The sequence below is a fragment of the Carassius gibelio genome, chromosome B14, assembly GCF_023724105.1.
Source record: "Carassius gibelio isolate Cgi1373 ecotype wild population from Czech Republic chromosome B14, carGib1.2-hapl.c, whole genome shotgun sequence".
Taxonomy (NCBI): domain Eukaryota; kingdom Metazoa; phylum Chordata; class Actinopteri; order Cypriniformes; family Cyprinidae; genus Carassius; species Carassius gibelio.
Window position 1 is genome coordinate 18961562 of NC_068409.1, and position 20247 is coordinate 18981808.

The 20247-nt window shown below is 34.0% G+C and overlaps 2 protein-coding genes across 3 annotated transcripts in view; one reads left to right on the plus strand and one right to left on the minus strand.

Moving 5' to 3' along the window:
* Positions 1–1865: 1865 nt before the first annotated feature.
* LOC127971685 (copper transport protein ATOX1) lies at positions 1866–3472 on the minus strand. The gene is made up of 4 exons (XM_052574885.1): positions 3317–3472; positions 3062–3134; positions 2739–2889; positions 1866–2179 (listed from the first exon to the last, which is right to left on the minus strand). Exons 1-3 carry the CDS (start codon positions 3320–3322, stop codon positions 2765–2767), a joined length of 204 nt encoding a protein of 67 aa, XP_052430845.1. The 5' UTR covers positions 3323–3472; the 3' UTR covers positions 1866–2179; positions 2739–2764.
* Positions 3473–4943: 1471 nt separating this feature from the next.
* LOC127971681 (proton-coupled amino acid transporter 1) overlaps positions 4944–20247 on the plus strand; it is a 33146-nt gene continuing 17842 nt past the window's right edge. Inside the window, exons 1-12 of one of the 2 annotated variants that reach the window (XM_052574880.1) lie at positions 4944–5112; positions 6831–6940; positions 7620–7731; positions 7807–7897; positions 10019–10107; positions 10246–10335; positions 11987–12071; positions 12478–12696; positions 14136–14234; positions 14338–14504; positions 15169–15338; positions 15455–15495. In XM_052574880.1, coding sequence (XP_052430840.1) covers positions 6913–6940; positions 7620–7731; positions 7807–7897; positions 10019–10107; positions 10246–10335; positions 11987–12071; positions 12478–12696; positions 14136–14234; positions 14338–14504; positions 15169–15338; positions 15455–15480 — 1176 coding nt within the window. In that variant the 5' untranslated portion in view covers positions 4944–5112; positions 6831–6912 and the 3' untranslated portion in view covers positions 15481–15495. Of the gene's footprint in view, positions 5113–6830; positions 6941–7619; positions 7732–7806; positions 7898–10018; positions 10108–10245; positions 10336–11986; positions 12072–12477; positions 12697–14135; positions 14235–14337; positions 14505–15168; positions 15339–15454; positions 15496–20247 lie in introns of those variants that run through there. The other variant, XM_052574879.1, reaches the window with a different exon arrangement.

Sequence of the window (20247 nt, forward strand, 5' to 3'; positions counted from 1 at the left end):
AGAAAATAAATATATATATAGCTTCTATAGCTATACAGTGCAGTTGTTAAAATTCAAGGGTCCCTCATGACAGTTGTGTACCCCTGACGACGGCCCTGGTTCAGTACAGCTGCATTGCCTGTCAGCATGTCCTGTGCTTTTATAGACTACTCCCTCAGCAATTATACCAGCTTGAACAATAGAAGGCAAGCCGGTGATTCACTCTTTCAGATTCTGTTCAGGAAAGAACCTGTTCTACGTCAATGAGAATAATACATTCACTTTTATTTTGTGGCTCTGTTTTCCACACATTAAACGGAGCTGATAATACTTTAAAAAAAAAAAAGTGCTTTGGACATATTGGTATCTAGCCAAAACCCATTTCTAAAGTACAACATGTACAGCTCATATAGCTCTTCTTTGTAGGAGATATTATATATGTATATGCAATCCTAACAAATTTTTGAACAGAAAAATATATAATTATGCATTGTACAAAAATGTAATATAAATTTCAAGTTAGAAAACTAATATTTATATAGTGTTTAAATGTCCCACCTTCATTTAAGTACATTACAATGTACAGCAGTAATGATAACAATATATAAATACATTACATTAATATTTACGTATCTCCCCCGACAAGGGTCATTGGCCTGAAAAAGCATGAAGATATCAGATTTCTAGAATGCTGCATGCTGAAATGGTTTTTTTTTTTTTAATGGCAGGGTAACATTGCCCCCTACTGGTGAACTGAGGGCAATTAAAAATATAAGCCCAGTCCAATGATGTGTGTTTAAAAACATAAAAATTGGATTTTCTGCTGCAACCAGATGTATTACTCCATTAAGAGCCTTGGCACTGAAACCGAGAATATATATATATATATATATATATATATATATATATATATATATATATATATATATATATATATATATATACAGTACAGACCAAAAGTTTGGAAACATTACTATTTTTAATGTTTTTGAAAGAAGTTTCTTCTGCTCATCAAGCCTGCATTTATTTGATCAACAATACAGAAAAAAATGTAATATTGTGATATATTATTACAGTTTAAAATAATTGTTTTTACATTTATTATACTTTAAATTATCATTTATTTCTGTGATGCAAAGCTGAATTTTTAGGATTTTTAGAATTTTTTGCTTAATATTTTTTCAGAACATGTGATACTTTTTTAGGATACTTTGATGAATAAAAAAAAAAAAAAAAAGAAGCTATGTTTTTCAAATATAAATATTTTGTAATAACAATATACACTACTGATCAGTAATATAGGGTCAGGAATTGTTTTCCTTTCTTTCTTTTTAAATAAAATCAATACTTTTATTCAGCAAGGATGTGTTGAATGGATAAAAAGTGATAGTAAAGAAAATATATTATTAGAATTTTTTTTTTTTTTGAATAAATGCAGTTCTTTTTAACCTTTTATTGATCAAATATATTAGACAGCAGAACTGTTTCCAACACTCATAATAAATCAGAATATTAGAATGATTTCTAAATGATCATGTGATCGACTGGATGTAACATGTGACACTGAAGGCTGGAGTAATGATGCTGAAAATTCAGCTTTGCATCACAGGAATAAATTATATTTTTTAAGTATATTCAAATAGAAAACTATCATTTTAAGTTGTAATAATATTTCACAATATTACTGTTTTTTTCTGTATTTTTGATCAAATAAATGCAGGCTTGATGAGCAAAAGAAACTTCTTTCAAAAACATTAAAAATAGTAATGTTTCCAAACTTTTGGTCTGTACTGTATACATACATACATACATACATGCATACACACACATGAACACACACACACACTCACTCACTCACTCAATTAACTCACACAGATTTTCTTCCCTCTCAGTGAATACATTCACTTTTATTTTTTTACATCTAGACACTTTCACTTTTATTTTATTGCATCTAGACACTTATACAATTACAAATATGTATGTGTGGCAGGAAAACAACCATATTGTAAATGATTATAGATTATAGAAAATGCTCTAAATATAGAATATATAAATCAGCCTGGTAGCTGCTCTTCATGATGCTCTGCTGAACAGATTTCCTTCAGTGGTCCCAAAGATATGTAATAATTCATCTGACGAGTGATGTACGGTCCGATGAGGGAGTCCCACTTCATAATCTTCAAAGCAGCATGATTCTGACCTATTGAAACAAATATTGAACACAAGTCCACTTTAGGTCATCTTAAATGCACTATTCATGTGTTGCAGAAACATCACTATGATCAGAATAAAAGTGACAATAAATGAAAAACTGGAGTTTCTCTACCGGAATGAATGAAAGAAGAGACCATGCACTCATAAAACCAAATATATCCAGGTGTATTAAGAGGATTAAAATATACAAAATCAGAGATAACACTCGATTGGTGAATTAACAGGAGGATGAAACCTTTCTTTATGTTACACTGTGACATTCAAAACAACAACTTTGGACTTTCAAGTCAGGCTTGTCTGATCACAAGACTGAAAACTTTAGGGCGTGTGATCATAAAGAAACCTAATTTGCCCGTCAAACACTATTATTGAATCAAAAGATATTTCTATACAAGCTTCCACCAACTTCATTTTAAACAACTTTAACATAACGCTTCAGTTAATATTTGTTATTAGGTTCATAATTCGCTGTCCACACAATCCATAATACTTTGCAATTAACAAAATTATTCACTTGCATTTTTTTTTAAACATCTGCTTCTCACCTTTGAGTTTTTCAATGTATAATATTTCATTTTGGACCAATGTAGGTCACAGTTTTGCCAGTCTTTTTCAGTGTTTCCAGAAGGACATCCGTGTCTGTGTCTGACTCGATGAAGACCTTCTTGTTGGGCAGATCGATGTCAAACTTGACATCTGTTGAGAAACACACCTGAACTATGAACTATGTTCCCACATGACAAAGCAGCACACTAAAACAAGTGAGAAATGAAGTAATTTCACAGACATAACATAACAGGTTTGAAATAGTTTAGGCATATAAATGAACAGTTTAGTTAATTGAAATCGGAAATATTCACAAGCATACCTAGCTTTTTAAGCACTCGAGTGACCGCACCAGAGCATCCCTCACATGTCATGTCAACAAAAAACTCGTGAGTCTGTCACGAGAAAAGAAAACATGTTTAATTCAGCTTTATAAGAGAATCAATCACCAGCTAGCTACAACGCTAAGTGTCTGAGGAGTTATGCCGAATAAACGTGATTTTACATGTCCACAAATCAGGTAGCAACATATAAACAGATCTTTATGAGTTAAGTTTTTAAATAAATGTAACATTACCGTCATGATCGATCAGATTGTCGCTGCGAGCTCAAGTCAAAACTTGGTTTTGCTGCTGGACTGAAGCGGTGCAGTCTGATGATGACGCGCTGTTTAATTTAGGGAACATCACTAAATTACTACTTTATCTTACAAAGCGTGCATTTGAATCACTAGGTATACAGAACTTAGTGTAAATATATTAGATCAGTGCGAAAACTGTGCTATCCTAGTTGTCATGTTTGTTTTACGAGTCAATTAGTTACTTCTGGATAAATGGACAAGCGTTTTTACGACGGTGTTTTAGTGCCACGTTGACAAAAAAAAAAAAAAAAAAAAAAAAAAAAAAAGATTACGAGATTAAAGTCATAATATTTCGAGAATAAAGTCAAAGTATTACAAGAATAAAGTCACAATTTTTGAGAATATAGTCGTAATAGGCCTACTATGAGAATGAAGTCTAAATATTACGAGAATAAAGTCGAAATGTTTCGAGAATAAAATTTTAATATTATGAGAATAAAGTCCAAATGTTTCAAGAATAAAGTCGTAATATTATGAGAATAAAGTCTAAATGTTTTGAGAATAAAGTTGTAATATACGAGAATAAAGTCAAAATATTACGAGAATAAAGTCAAAATATTACGAGAATGAAGTTAAAATGTTTAAAGAATAAAGTTGAAATATTACGAGAATAAAGTTGAAATATTTCGAGAATAAAGTTAAAATGTTTCAAGAATCAAGTCGAAATATTTCAAGAAAAAAAGTCGTAATACTACGAGAATAAACTTGAAATATTAAGAGAATAAAGTCGATATGTTTCGAGAATAAAGTCGAAATATTACTAGAATACATTTTCACTTAGCCTATTTGGAATTTTCACAAAGAAAATAGTATCATTTAATGAATTGTTTCACATAAATACAGTTATCTGGTCATTAAAGAGCTTGAAAAAACATTATTGTAAAACACATAATTTGTGTTTCGCTTTAAAACTGATTTTGAAAGCTGAGACATTAAAAGTAGGTCTATCAGAAGCAAAAATCTTATTACTGTTGGGTGGCTGGCGCACTGCAAATAACGAATGCAATGGAAGACTTTTGGCAAGCATACTGCCCCTGCGAGTATGACACATGGTATTATTTCTGCTAATAATCCCACATATGTGATAACGTTATTCTCATAGAATTACGACTTTTTTTTCGTAATATTTCAACTTTATTCTTGAAACATTTCGACTTTATTCTCGTAGTAGTTCGACTTTATTCTCATAATATTTCGACTTTGTTCTCAAAACATTTCGACTTCATTATTTACTTTTATTCTTTTACTTTCAACTTTAATCTCGTAATCTTTTTCAATGAGGCACTAAAATGCGCTCATACGTTTTAAACAGTACACACGTAATATTAAAATTTTAGACGCTCCCTTATTACGAAGCGCCCCCTTCCGGCATAAAATTAAACAATAAATTGAAATAAATCCAATTGAATATATATTTTTTTAATGTATTCTCTGTTTTAACATCATTTTGGAATGTGACTAAATTCTAAAAGTGAAAGTCTTTATTTTAAAAACAGAAACAAAATCATTATTCAAGTTAGTTTGTTCAGCAGAAGTGAAATCAGCTGACTGACGCGCTGTTGATGGTCACGTGACAGTCGGACGCGGATCCGATGAGGAAAGCGGTTTCAAATCATAGCATGTCCGCTTATCTGTCCGCTTCTGTGCTGACATCGCATCCCCGGCTTCAGATATGGACTTCTTGGTGTTAACATAGTAGATCTGTTATAGTACATCGTTTAACTGTGCTGACGGTAAGTACAAATCTGTCACTTCATGTAGCACGGTATTAGCATACAGCACAGTTGGTGTGACAGCATTGACCGTTGAAGGCTAAATGATGCGTTACAGTACATCACTGTTTATGAAATTCGTACTATTTATGTGTTTAATCTGGTCATGAACAAGACAGTAAATGAAAATACCTGTTAAGACTGGAAAACAGTGTAAGTTTCAATGTGTCTCTTCTTCAATATATTTACCTAACGTTAGTTATGCTTGCAATATGTTTACAGTTAAGCTTTCATTAGTTAACAATGAACTAACAATGAACAATACTTCTACACCCTTTATTAATATTAGTCAATGTTAATTGCAATATCTGCTATTATAACTTAAAAAAATGAATGAACTAACAAACAAATAATGAGCAATTACATTTCCTACTAACATTCACAAATATTAATAACTGTTAGGTCATGGTAGTTGGTATGGGATGAGATGGGATTTTGTTGCACAATGTTACAATACTAAGAAATGCAACTTCTTGTTTAAACTGTTACAACAAAGATACTTGAGTTTCAAAAGATGTTCTGTGTTTCTTGAAGTCTGCATTGCTTTAAAGATCCCCTAACTGTGGTAATGTAGTTTTACTTTGTTGACTAAGACTTCTATGCAACCTGTTTATTAAATGTGCACCAATAACAAGTCAACTGCATGGTCATGAAATACTTCTTTCTTCCCATTGAGCTGTTTCTGTATTGATTTGACTTTTGCATACCTAGACATTAAGTTGTCAGTAGGAAATGTGTTCAAGGGAAAGAAGTGTCCACTACAAAGTCAATCATTGATTTGACAGCACTGAATAGAGCTGCTTTGCATTATCATAAGATAGCATGGTTGCTCAGGCACACCTATCTGTAGCAAAAGAATTAGGCTTTAATTTTTAACCTGAAACATTCACAGCTTCAGGTTATAATTATACTATTTCATGGATGACTTACATATTTGTAGAGACCAGTTCTGTGTTTTAATGTCAGTTCGCTTTTACTGTTCAGTAGCTGAATGAGTTTGCTGAATTGTCTTGCAAGGTTCCGCATATGTGTGGTTTGGAATGGTTTCAAATAGTTGAGACATCTTGTTGACACATACATCTGGTGTATTTCACCTTCATATGACAACCCTGTCTTCACCACTACAAAACAGTGTCTATAGAGTTTGCAGGTTTAAAAAAAAAAAAAGCATATTTGACAAAGCATTAAAGGGGACCTAGCGATTATACCCCCTTTCACGATATGTAAAATAAGTCTTTGATGTCCCCGGAGCGTGTAGGTGACGTTTTAACTCAGAAAACCTAACAGATCATTTTTAATATCTTGGTAAAATTGCCACTTTTAGGAGGCATGAATTTAATTTAATTAATTTTAATTGTGCACACACACTGCCAACAAACAACACGTGAAAGTGAATTTTGCATAATAGGTCCCCTTTAATAAACGCTATGTGTGGTGATAATAATAATACAGATGGTGGCTGTGAGTGATACAGTGGTTCATTTGAGCCTCTCTGCTAAATTCTCATAGCCATATTAAAGTGTCAGATATAACTAATGTTGATTGCATAATATCATTTGGCATATTTGAAATCCTCGTATGGTTTTTAGCCTCAAGAGACCATAGAGAATATAATGACGCAGAAGGGCACACTGTGCATCACTGGTGTGTTAACTCTGTTCATTTGTCTGCGATCACAGAGCCTGTAGATGCAGCGTCTCCGCAGGGAAGTGTGTGATCAGTGAAGCTATCAGAGGCTAATTACACCCCACCAAAACAAGCATGGCCTCTGAGATCAACTATCAGGATGGTAAACCAATTTCCTTTGCATTATTTGACATTGACTGTGATCTTTATTTACTCATTTATTTATTTTAGTTTACTTTTAATTTTTTAATTTTTTTGAATTGTATTCAGCAAAGAAAATTGATCAAAAGTGATAGTCAATATATAATGTCTGTTTTTTTTATATACTTTCAGTTCAACTAAGTGTCCATAATTTATTAAACTGCATAACTATTTTCAAACTGATAATAATAAATACTTCTTGAGCTGCAAATATTGTGTTAGAAGGATTTCTGCAGGATCATGTGGCACTTAAGCTGGATTGTTTTAGTATCACTGGCATACTATTTTTTTTTTTTTTTTTTTTATTAGATTTAATTTGTAATTTGTATTATTTATTTTTATTTATTTATTTTTCAATCAAATGTGTCTCTTCAATAAAGAACCCTGCACAGAAGACTGGAATAATGATGCTCATCATAGGAATAAATTACATTTTAATAATAAATTGTAATAAAAGTTTTTAATAATAACCTGTTTTTAGTATGTTTGCGATCTAATAAATGCAGATTTGATGATCGTGAGATACTTCTTTTGTAAACGTTAAGAAATCTTACACACCCCAAACGTTTGAAGGGAAGCGTCTGTGTTTTCTGTTCAGTGTTTAAGATCATGTTAAAGCTATATTTGTGTGTTGGTTCAAGGCCCGGACCTTTCCAGAAGAGATGTGAGTCCTGCTGACGATGAGCCCGTCCGTTCACCCAGTTCCCAACGACAGTCCGAATATGAACGATTTGGAGGAAGAACTGGATCCTCGTAAGCACTGTCATCTTCACCTATTACAACTTTCATGTTCCTGGACCCGTTTTAATTTTGTGTTCATTTGTTTAGGTTTTCTCAGACTTTAATTCATTTACTTAAAGGAAATATTGGTACTGGACTCCTCGGCTTGCCTCTGGCTGTCAAGAATGCAGGACTCCTGGTAGGACAGAAAATTTTGTTTGGAGATGAATGCTCATGATATTATATTTTGAACTGTCCTGACCTTTTATAAAATCCTATATCATCGCAGTAAAATGTGTGCACGCTTCCCTCTGAGCTTTATCTTGTTGTTGAGTGATTGTGGCAGCTGTATGTACTTATCTGGACATGATCTACTTATGTCAACATCATGTCAGCGTTTAATTAAAATTTCTCTCCCATTTCTCATAAGTTTTATGATTTTTAAAAACTTCCACACCTAACGCACCTTTTGGGTTTTGAAGAGACAATGCAAGTGAAACTGTTAAGCAAAAAAAATATATAATATTAATAATAATGAATTAATAACCTTTTATTTACATCTTAAATGATGTAATATTTCATATTCTGTTCCCAAGATGTTTTTCCCTGCTATTCAGATGCTTAGGGTTATGTTTTATAAACAAGGCCTTCATGCTCACAAAGGCTGCATTTTTATTTGATCAAAAATACAATAAAAACTGTAAAATTCTATCATATTATTACTATTTAAAATTATTATTATTATTATTTTTTGAGTATATCTTAAAATGTAATTTATTCCTGTGGTCAAAGCTGAATTTTCAGCATCTATACATTAAGTCTATATATTATAAATCATTCTAATATGCTGCTTCATATTTTTGTGGAAACCATGCAACTTTTTTCCTGGGGTTCTTTGATGAATAGAACGTTCAAAAGAACAGCATTGATCTGTAATAGAGATATTTTGTGACATTATACATGCTTTTATTGTATGTTGTGTCCTTTTTGAGAATTTTTTTTTTTCCTTTTCCATATTATTCACCAAATCAAATCATGGCTTTTATCGAATTGAAGAGTAATAGTGTACCCTTTCTCAACAGTGTGTTTGATTTGAGGCCTCATTCATGTCCATAGCACAAACGAAGTTTGAAACTAAAGGTTATGGTTGTTTAAAGCCTTAATCACTAGCATCTGAAGTTTTGTGGTTTTCATTGCAAGCAACAAATCGCTGAGCGACCTCTTTCTGCGACTTCCCTCTGCGTGTCTGACTCAGCTGCTTGTGTCATTGCACTGAGCCGTGTTTTCAGCCTCTGTAGACCTCTAAAACCTCTCAGCATCAGCTGAGGACACAGGAACAACAAGACACAATCTGACAAGTGTTTCCACCGGATCAAAGATGCCAGACGTGTGGACACGTCCCTCAAGGATGCTTTCTGCTTCACTGCCACACTTGAATATTATGCTTTGACCTTTTTATCAATTGCTTTGTCCTGTTACATATGTACCGTATTTTTAGGACGATAAGTCGCACCTGAGTATAAGTCGCATCAGTCCAAAAATACATCATGACAAGGAAAAAAACATATATAAGTCGCATTTATTTAGAACCAAGAACCAAGAGAAAACATTACAGTCTACAGCCACGAGAGGGCGCTCTATGTTTTCTTTGGTAGACTACAGGAGCAGTGAGCAACATAGAGCGCCCTCTCGCGGCTGGAGACGGTAATGTTTTCTCTTGGTTCATTTCTCTCGGTTCATGTCAAATTAATTTTGATAAATAAGTCGCACCTGACTATAAGTCGCAGGACCAGCCAAACTATGAAAAAAAGTGTGACTTATAGTCCGGAAAATACGGTAGTTGCACACCATTATTTTATAAAACACTTCCTGACAAATTGTAAATGCAGTATCTGTCAGTCATGACAATTTTACATTTCAGATAAATGCTATTATTTTAAACTTTCTGTTTATCAAATGATCCTAAAAATCAGTTTCCAAAACAATATTACGTTTTCAACATTAAAAGTAATCAGTTTTTCTTGAGCGGTAAATTAACATATCAGAATGATTTCTGAAGATCATGTGACACTGGAGACTGGAGGAATGATGCTGAAAATTCATCTTTGATCACAGAAATAAACTACCTCTTAAATTAGATCAGTTGAAATCAGTAACTGTGTTAACATGTTGAGTGCCATGTTAAAGCACTAAACCTCAGACTGTTCCTGGTGGGCTGTATTTGAAATTCATATTGTTTAAAACACTTTTCCCCAGTGTTCTAGTTGATTAAAGTGCTATATCAATAGTTTGTTACTCTCTATCTCTTCTCTTTCTGCAGGTGGGGCCTTTAAGTCTTCTGGCAATGGGAATCGTAGCTGTACATTGCATGAACCTCCTTGTGAAATGTGCACATCATCTAAGTGCAAAGTAAGAATAAACATTATTTTTTAGAAATGCTGCCCCTCATGTCCTTGACAAGTGTTTTGATACCTAACATACTGCTTTGTATGTTAAATCACACGCATTTCTTTCTGTTTTTCTATTTGAAATGTTGTCTATATTAAGGCTGGGCAAGCCCTTTCTTTCCTACGGAGATGCGGTGGAGTATGGCATGGAGAACGTGCCGTGGCTGAGCAGACACTCTCTGTGGGGAAGGTACAGTCACTGAACGTCTCTGTTTCACTGCTTACAGAGCAGTTTTTATATGAGCACTATATTAAAGTTGACTTGTGTTTGTGCTGTTCTCTCCGTAATCTTTATAACCATTTGTCACATGACTCTCTCAGCACCTGATCTCCATGCAAATTCACTGTTTCACATCTTACAGATGATAGCACATAGATGCTTTTATAATCTGTGGTTATGAAATGTCCCCTGTGAAACGTTAAAAGATCATTTGATAATATTATATTTTTCATGAAACCACAATTTTTAAGATGTTTGTATGCAATAATTAAGAGTGTTTTCTAGATGTTTTGGGGTGGTTAGATTTTTGAAAGAAGTATCTTATTATCACCAATACTGCATTTATTTGTTTAAAAATACAGTAAAAATTGGAGTATTGTGAAAAATGTATTTAATTCAAAATAATATTTTTTGTTTGCATTATTTGAATGCATTTTAAAATGTAATTCATTCGTATTTCAAAGTTAAATTCATAGTCTCTAAAGTCACATGATCCTGCTCATGAAACATTATTATTATTATTATTATTATTATTATTAATGTTGAAAACTGCTGTGCTCCTGCATATTTTAGTTGAAACTTATTTTTGATGAGTAGAAACTAGAAAGAAAAAATCTGCATTTATTTGAAATAGAAATCTTTTAAATAAAAATATATTTAATGTCTTTTGATCAATTTGATTAATTCTTGATGAATAAAACTATTAATTTCTTCAAAATAAAAATCTTTACTGACCCCAAATCTTTAAACAGTAGTGTATGGATGGGTGTATCGATTAAAAGTATCGATATATGAATACTGACACGAGTATCGAACGTACTGATACTCAAACAAAAAATATTGATGTTTTATTGTTTTATTTACCAGAGATTTAGTTTATTTAACAACAAAAAAAATTATGCATTTACTCGGACGAACAACCTATGTTAGCTAACACTTGTGTAAGATAGAACTGTTTTCAATAAGAAAGCATTAAAGCTTGAGGAAACGGCAGCCATGAACAATGCTCATTAGAGGACAAGAAAAAAACTAACAAACATATGTTAGTGTTATTTCACAATAAACAAATTGAAACAATAGTCTACATAGTCTGTGCAATTACATTTATTTATATTAAACATTAAAAGATAGGTTTAGTTTTATGTGTGCAACAGCATTTCGCCGGCAGTTCCTTTTATAAATGAACTATGTTTAATTAAAGTGACTGTATATAAAGTTAAGTGGTTATAATTAGCCATTTGTGGATTTCAATGGTTACCACTACAGTAAATATATTTTAACTACGTGTAAACAAAAATATAATCTAGTAAATTGCAATTAAGGCTTATTGAATGTTAAAATGCATTTCAAATATAAAGTTAAGTGGTTGTCCTTACCCATTTTATTCTTAGTAATTAAATACATTTTCTGATTTAAAAGTTCAGTTTATTAGTATCGGTATCAATATCGGTATCGATATTGAAGATACTTGCCTTTAAAAGTATCAGTATTGTATCGAAAACAAACTAAGTTGTATAACCCATCTCTTGTGTAAATGGCTGGATTTGGTGACATTTAGATTACAAAGAATATTTTGATTGCTACCTGAACTTATAGATTTGTTTGTTTATTGGCTTTTCAGGCGTGTGGTGAATATGTTCCTCAACATAACTCAGCTGGGCTTCTGCTGCGTTTACTTTGTGTTCCTCAGTGATAATGTCAAACAGGTGAGAGAGCTTTAAATACAGAAGAAGATTTGAATAAAGGTTTTGTCCATGTTAAAATAATATTCAGAATCGTACAGTATGCACACAGAATGTCATATTATTAAAAAAATAAGAAACCATGAAAGCAGGAGTTTTCATCTAGGCCAACTGGTATAACGTGTGAATTTACAGTGAACTTATAAACTTTAAAAGCATAATATTTTGTTCTTTCCTTTTGCAAGAATTCTGATTCAAATGTCTTTGCTCACCACAAGAGGGCAGCATTGCTTTTCTGTTCACACATATTTGCATCAACCCAAAACCCTTTCTATAATTAGAACTTACACATGTAAAATTCTCTTACGAATTGTTAAAGGATCATTGTTACTGCCATAAAATAATCTTTCCATTGACTTGCACATCGTAGGTGGTTGAGACTGCAAACGGGACGACCGGGAACTGTCACAACAACCAAACCTCAGTGATTGTCCCCAGCTACAACTCTCGCCTCTACATGCTGTTCTTCCTGCCCTTTATCATCGTGTTGGTGTTCATCCGCAACCTCAAGTACTTGGCCCCTCTGTCGTTTGTCGCAAACATTTCCATGTGTGTCAGCCTGGTCCTCATATACTACTACTGTCTGACGGTAAGACCCATTAAACACACAGCACTCACTTAATATGGTGAAAGTGTGTCAGTGTATGGCCTGAATTGCATTGCATGACTTTTAATGTAATGTGATTAGTGTCATATATGATACATACTTAGTCCACAGTACCGCATCCTGGGGGGATCAAAAAGTACACTTAAGCCACATAATGTATAAATATAATACAATTAGAAAAATATTATACCAAGTGTAGTGTATTTTAAACACATATATAACCCAGATCCATTTTCAAGCTGAATGTTTGAAAAAGTTGGTCAGGTTTGAAACAATAGATACTTTGCTCAGGACCAAGGCCTCTCGGCGAGCTGCTGATTGAGACTCTGATGTTATGGATGAAGAGTTAAGCATCAATGACAGGTTTCAGCATTGTTTTTTAGAGCGCTTTTCTTATTGAATAGTTTAAAATGCCTTGAATCAGCCCCTGCGTCTGCAGCTACTGAGAAACAAGCAAGAAGGTAACACATTTGTTTTAGGAAGGAAAGAAAATGTGTCATGGTGGAAACGGCTGGCTAGAGATTGCAAATTGATTTGTTGTTTGGAAAACATAATATTTTTTTATTTTTTGTAGAGGGTTTCAAAAGTGCTTGCAGAGACATAAAATGTATGAACATGTAAAATGTACATCTAAATGCATCTTGAACATCATGCAATCACTGTTAATTTACACCACGGCTTAAAGACATGATTTAATTTGTGCTCCAAAAATGTTTTATTTAAAATCTGATATATATACTGTGTCCCAAAGTCTGAGACTTTGTAAATATGGAATTTCTATTATATAATTATTTTATCAGGGGATATAACCATTTTGTTTACTGTGTATAATTAATAAGAAATATTTTAGTTAATGACTTAAAAACTTTGGGGTCAGTAAGAACATAAAAAAAAAAAATCTATCAAGGATGCATACAATTTATTAAAAAGGGACAGTAAAGATTTTTATAATTTTACAAATATTTCTATTTCAAATAAATGCTGTTCTATTCAACTCTCCATTCATCAGTAAATCCTGAAAAAAAATATTATGGTTTGCACAAATTGCTTTCAAGATTGATAATCAGAAAAGTTTCTTGAGCAGCAGATCAGTATATTAGAATGATTTCTGAAGGATCACATGACACTGAAGACTGGAGGAATGATGCTGAAAATACAGCTGTGCATCACAGGAATAAATTAAATTTGAAATCATTCAAACATAAAAAAAAGCTCTTTTTTTAAAAAGCAGTATTTCACAATTTTCCTGTTTTACTGTATTTTTTATAAATGCAAAAGGAAAAAGAGAAAATGTAAAATATTCATTGTCTCAGACTTTTTGAACTCCACAATACATTCATGTAAACATTTTTTTTTTTCCCGTTCTTTTTAAAATGTTGACCGTGTCACAGATTGTCAGACGTTCTTTTTCTTCTTGTCAGAATATCCCGTACCCTATCAACCTCCCGCTGGCAGGAAGAGGAATCGACTATCCTCTCTTCTTTGGGACAGCAATTTTCGCCTTTGAGGGAATTGGAGTTGTAAGTTTTTCTTTTGCTCTCATATTATGTTTGTCACCACAGAAATATTATGCAAGTGAAAAAAAGTTTAAATTAAATAGCTGACATACTCTATCTTAATCAGGTGCTACCACTTGAGAATAAGATGCAGAATCCCAGAAACTTCACCACGGTCCTGTATCTGGGTATGGGCATCGTCACCACCCTCTACATCACCCTGGGCACCATCGGCTACATTGGCTTCGGAGAGCATATCCAGGGCAGCATCACACTGAACTTACCGTTGTGCTGGTGAGTGCCAGGGCATCTTTAAAGTTACCTATTATGCCCCCTTTTACAAGATGCAAAATAAGTCTCTGTTGTCCACAGAAATACCCAAAGTTTTCAAGTTGCTGTCTAATATAACACCCACATTTTTGACTGTAGAAGTTGCAGTACGTCTGTCTAGATGTTAGAACAAACAAACAAACCGTTTGTTTGTTTCTACCAAAAACTGAGACTTGCTGCAATTTGTTGTACTAGAGCTTGGAAATTAAAGGCAGCTGATTTCCGATGCTTTGAGGCTTATTCACTTCAGGCGAATACAAAGCAAGCTTTTTGAACAGGTCACTAAACCCAGGTGACAAAATAGCTGACTGAAACTGGGAACAGACCCAAATACACCCAATGACATCTCTGTTCCCTGCTGACAAACTCCTGTGCAGAGGAGAAGCTGTAGACTCCATGCAGAATCACAGAAGTGTCAGTCTTGTGTTTCTATTAGTGAGTTTAGTGACTGATGTGTAACTCAATGCTCTTTCATGATTATTGAAGATAGCAGCGATACCTGTACGATGCTTTCATTTGTCATTACAGTTCTCATATTTTACATTTACTCCTGATTAGAAGGTCTAGCTGATATTCTATGATCAGTTCGACATCAGTGGCTGCAGTCTAATATCTGTCTGTTCTGTAGGTTATATCAGAGCGTGAAGCTGCTGTACTCTTTTGGGATCTACATCACGTATGCGCTGCAGTTCTACGTGTCAGCAGAGATCCTGATCCCGCCGGCGGTGGCTCGCTGTGGTCCCAGATGGGCGTTGATGGTGGACCTCGGCATCCGCGCGGCTCTCGTAGGCCTCACATGTAAGTCGTGCTGCAACACAACACCTTCAAGAGTTAGTTCACCCGAAAATTAAAAATTAGCTCTTGTTTTATTCAACCTCAAAACATCCTCGAATTATAAAAATTTCTTCTTACAGACGAATCCAATGGAAGTTATAATTAAAACTATGCTTTCTCTTCCAATGGAAGTACAGTAGGTGGGTGTTTTTTTCAACAGTCCAAAAGACCTCAAATAAACAATATCAATCCATAATTAAAAAGCTCCAGGGGGTGAATAAAGGCCTCCTGTAGCAAATAGATGCATTTTTGTTTAAAGAATATCCATCTTTAAAACATTAAATATGTGCAGCCACGCATAAGTGGTAAGTGACAAATTTGGAGAGAGAACAAAAAAAGCCATTCACTATTTAGGAGCACAAAACAAGGAATTTTAAAGAAAAATGTCCGAGAACTTTGATATAAGCCAAGAGGAGACTGGTTTTCCTTTGGGAAAGTAAGAAAACTTTGCTTCTGTAAACAAAACTCGCGAGACTAGCATATTTCACAGGCGTGTGTGTGACACATACGTCCAACATCATCCGCCTGAACGGCTTGCACATATGACAGATAGCAGAAGTGAGAGAAAAGTGTTTATTACATTTCAAATATGGGTAACACTTTAGAATAAGGTTCCATTAGTTAATGTTAGTTAATGTATTAATTAACATGAACAAACAATGGATAATACATTTATTACTGTATTTATTCATCTTCGTTAATGAAAATACAGTTATTCATTGTTAGTTCATGTTAATTCACAGTGCATTAACTAATGTTAACAAGCACAACTTTTGATTGAAATAATGCATTAGTAAATGTTGAAATTAACATGAACTAAGACTTATAAATGCTGTAGAAGGATTGTTCTTGCTTAGTTCATGTTAACGAAAGTAGTTAACTAACATTAACTAATGGAACCTTATTCTAAAGTGTTACCCAAATATGAAATTTATTTTTACAAAAATACATCAATTCACTACAGGAGGCCGGAGCCATGTGAGGCACCTTTTATTATGGATGGATGCGCTTTATTTGACTACTTTTGGACTGTTGAAAAAAAAAAACACCCATCCACTCCCATTCTAAAGCTTGGAATGGGAAGAAGAAGGGTCATTTTTAATATAATTACGATTGGATTTGTCTAAAAGAAGAAAGTCATATACACCCAGGATGCATTGAGGGTAAGTAAAACATGGGCATTTTTGGGTGAACTAACCCTTTAAAATAACTCCAGCAGTCTTTCACTTAAAACCATCAGCCGTTGAGCCGCTTGCGTCAAAAGTCAGGAGCGTTTTCAACAGCTCATTCACTTGTGAATGCGTTCATGCTCAAGGTTGTTCAGCCACTTCACACAGCGTTTGTCATTGTTAGAAGTCTGTTTTTACCTTTTTCACTTTTTCTGAAACAAGCCGAACCTTGAACACAACAGCGAATGTTTTCTGCGTGTGACTCAGCCGTGCGATTGATATTTTGATGGGGTGGGTGGGTAGTGAACATGAACGTGTGCCTCTTTATCTGTAAATGAAGGGAATCATGCCTTCTATTTTTTTTATTAGCTGTGAATGGCTCACACACTCAACCAGATCACTCTACTTACAGGACAACATCCACATCCTACAGATTTAAACATCTTTTTAGAAATATTGATTTCCTTTCAAACCTGAGGTTGATTATTCTTGTTTGACACGTGAGGAGTGATCTCACATGAGCAGCAGCGGATCGTGTTTCTTCACTAGGAGGCAGTCTTGAACACTCCTTCATCTTGTTAACACAGCTTTCACTTATGAGCAGCCTATTAATCTTAATATACTTTACTTAGTCTGAGCTATCACATGAGGATCAAACATGTAGATTACATATTAATGCACTTTACTGCTAAGTTTAATTTTATTAATTTATAATTTACCCAACATTACTTACATAACTACTTATCTTTCTTTTTTTTCCCCCTTCGAAATAATATATTTTTAAAAATATGAAAACATGCACAAATCCTTTAGATGGTAGATCATATTTATATAATTCTTTTACTAACCGAGCCTGCATTTGTTTAATTTAAAATGTAATATGGGTCAGATTTACACACAATTCTGAGTTTATATCTCACAATTTTCAAAATTCAATTCAAATTTTTTTTTCCTTTTTTTTTTTGTGATTGTAAACTTTATCCTTACATATTAATATCTCATTTGTTCTGTGGCGAAAACTAGCTTCCATAGAATGACTCTGGTCTTTAGTATCACGGTAATCCCAAAGTTTTGAACACTAGTGTACATTTTTTTTTTTAAGGCATTTTATTTGTTGTTTTGTTTGATTTTTGGGGTACAATATGAACCAGACATTTTCTTGACAGTTTTCAGTAGATTTGCATTTGTAGATCCATTATCTGACAATGTGTAAAATGCATTGAAAACATTTTTGTTAATGGATTAAAAAGGACTGTATGAAGAATTGGAGAAATCCATATGCTCTGCGTGTTTCTGTGTTGTGGCTCCTGTCGACCTAGTTGCTTTGAACTGGTATAAAGCAGAAACATTAAAGCAGTATTTGCAGGGACCATTTCATTGCTCATGTTAAAGGCTTTCAAACTAAATTGTCGGCATTGTGGTGTTGGCATGGAGTCGGATGTGCAGCTGCGAAGTTGTATTTGGTTATTAGTTAAATTGAGCATTTTAAACATTGTTTTTTTTTTTTTGTTTTTTTTTTGCAAACTCCCGTGTGATAACGTCACAGGATTGATAGACGGCAGGGGCCTGAAGAGATGTGCCTTTCATTTTTAAATCGGCCAAGGCATTGTGCTTGATGTTTTTATTTGGCTTTTTGAGAATAGAAGTGAATGAAAATGTCATGTGATTACAGTAGATGTGATGTGGAGTGTAATGCATGTTTATCTCCTCACCTGAATGGTTCTTCATACATGACCCAGTATGAACATATGTGTTAGTATTAGATATTATTTAGCAGAAAGAAGAAAACTGACTTCGGGTGACTCACCCTCAAGTTGTTCAACTTGTACGAGTTTCTTTGTTCTGTTGAACACAAAATGAGATATTTTTAAATAATATTTGTAACCAAGCAGATGATGGTAGCCATTGACTCCTATAGTATAGAAAAGGCACTATGGAAGTCAATGGCTGCCGTCAAATGTTTGTTTGCCAACATTCTTCAAAATAACGTCTTTTGTGTTCAACAGAATTAATACAGGTTTGGAACAACTTGAAGGTGAGTGACAGAATTTTTATTTTTAGGTGAACAATCTCTTTATGCCTTTTCTCTTTCATCGCTTAATGTGCTACACTTTTAATAAAAGCGCTAACAATTAAAAAAAGGAAGATGCTGACAGTTCACAGTGAGTTTAGGTGTTCACGTTTATCTCAAATGAAATGGCAAGAATAAAAACCTTTGTTGTTATTCATTGCTTAAAGCACATCACTGAGAGTGCATAACAATCCGAGGCACGCTGCCTTAACAATGAGACTTTGGCTTGAAAAGGTAAAATTGTAACAAAAAGTGTAGTTCAATCTTTCTTTTGCACCCATTTCACTGGAAGACAAGTTATGAAGCAGGAATGTTCAATAGCACCCATCTGTTGTTATAGGTTATTACATTATTTAAAAACAATACTCATTTTATTCCATTCCAGCCTTGAGTAATATCTCATTTTTAGGTTTCAAATATGCATTAAATCGAACAACCCAAAGACTAAATAAACTAGCAGCAAAAAATTGTTTCTCCGTGTTAAAATCAGGGTTGTGATTTAGCAGATCAATTACAGGGTGTAAAGCCTGTGATTGTGTGTGAGCTTTCTGAATATTAATCTCACAGGATTCAAGTCTCTGAGGTGAAGATACTGTCGAAGCACCTTCATTATTCACAACGTCCTGCGTTAATTTCAATTTTCAATTTCAATTTGTATAGCGCATTTACAACAGCCTCCAGGCTGACCAAAAGTGCTTTACAGAAGAGCAAGAATATTACACATACATGAAAAATAGACCAGACAAAAATTTAAAACCACCCATTTAAAATTTAGCATACCACAGTAGTCAGTACACTAAGGAAATGAAAAAAGGTTTTAGCAAGGACTTAAAAATAGACAAGGAAGGGGCCAGTCTGATCTCTAAAGGCAGGGTATTCCAGATTCGTGGCCCAGCCACCGCAAATGCACGCTCCCCTCCACGCTTTACAGATGCGCATGTCCAGGAGTACTTAATCAAAGCTGGTGCCGACTGCAATCTGTTGTCATTTCCTCCGAATGATACTTTGACCGAGTGCTGGACGCTCCAGTAACCATTTAGTTCAGACGGTCTTCAGCTACCAGACATCTTTAGTCATCCATCTCGCCCTCCATTTGAACGCCACTGACTTCGGTTCAAAGCTGTGGAGCCAACAAATAGATTTGTGCTTAATACAGTTAAACTTCCTGTCTCAGCTGTCATAATGTGTGACTACCTGTGCAAAAAAAAAACTTACAGTAATTGAAAAGCACACTTGCATACAATTTTAAACAAAAGAGCAACAATCAATAAATTGGGGGAAAAATATATACATAGTCACAAGTACCAATATGCAAATTTTGCCTTAAGGATGTTTAGATTATTGAAATTAATTAAAGTAATTACACTTTTTTTCTTGGTTACATTTCTCATTGCGACAACCCCTCGATACTTCAGTCTTTGTGTTTTCCAACTTCTGTCCTTAGTTTGCAGCTTCGCTGGAAGTTTTCAGTCCATTGGGAGGATCTCAGTGTAAGCACAGAATAGAGTACAGCGCTCTTCTGTCTGCTCAGCAATTTACATCAATATTCACTCTGTAGCATTACTCTTAACGCGGTTCCTTCCTGGTTTAATTCTGAATCCAAAATCAAACACTGCAGACTCTGCGCGTTGCC

Excerpts from the sequence above, each read along its gene's own strand:
- LOC127971685 (XM_052574885.1), bottom strand. Across the intron at positions 2,890-3,061 it reads TCGAGTGCTTAAAAAGCTAG|ATGTCAAGTTTGACATCGAT; the intron begins GTATGCTTGTGA and ends GTTTCTCAACAG.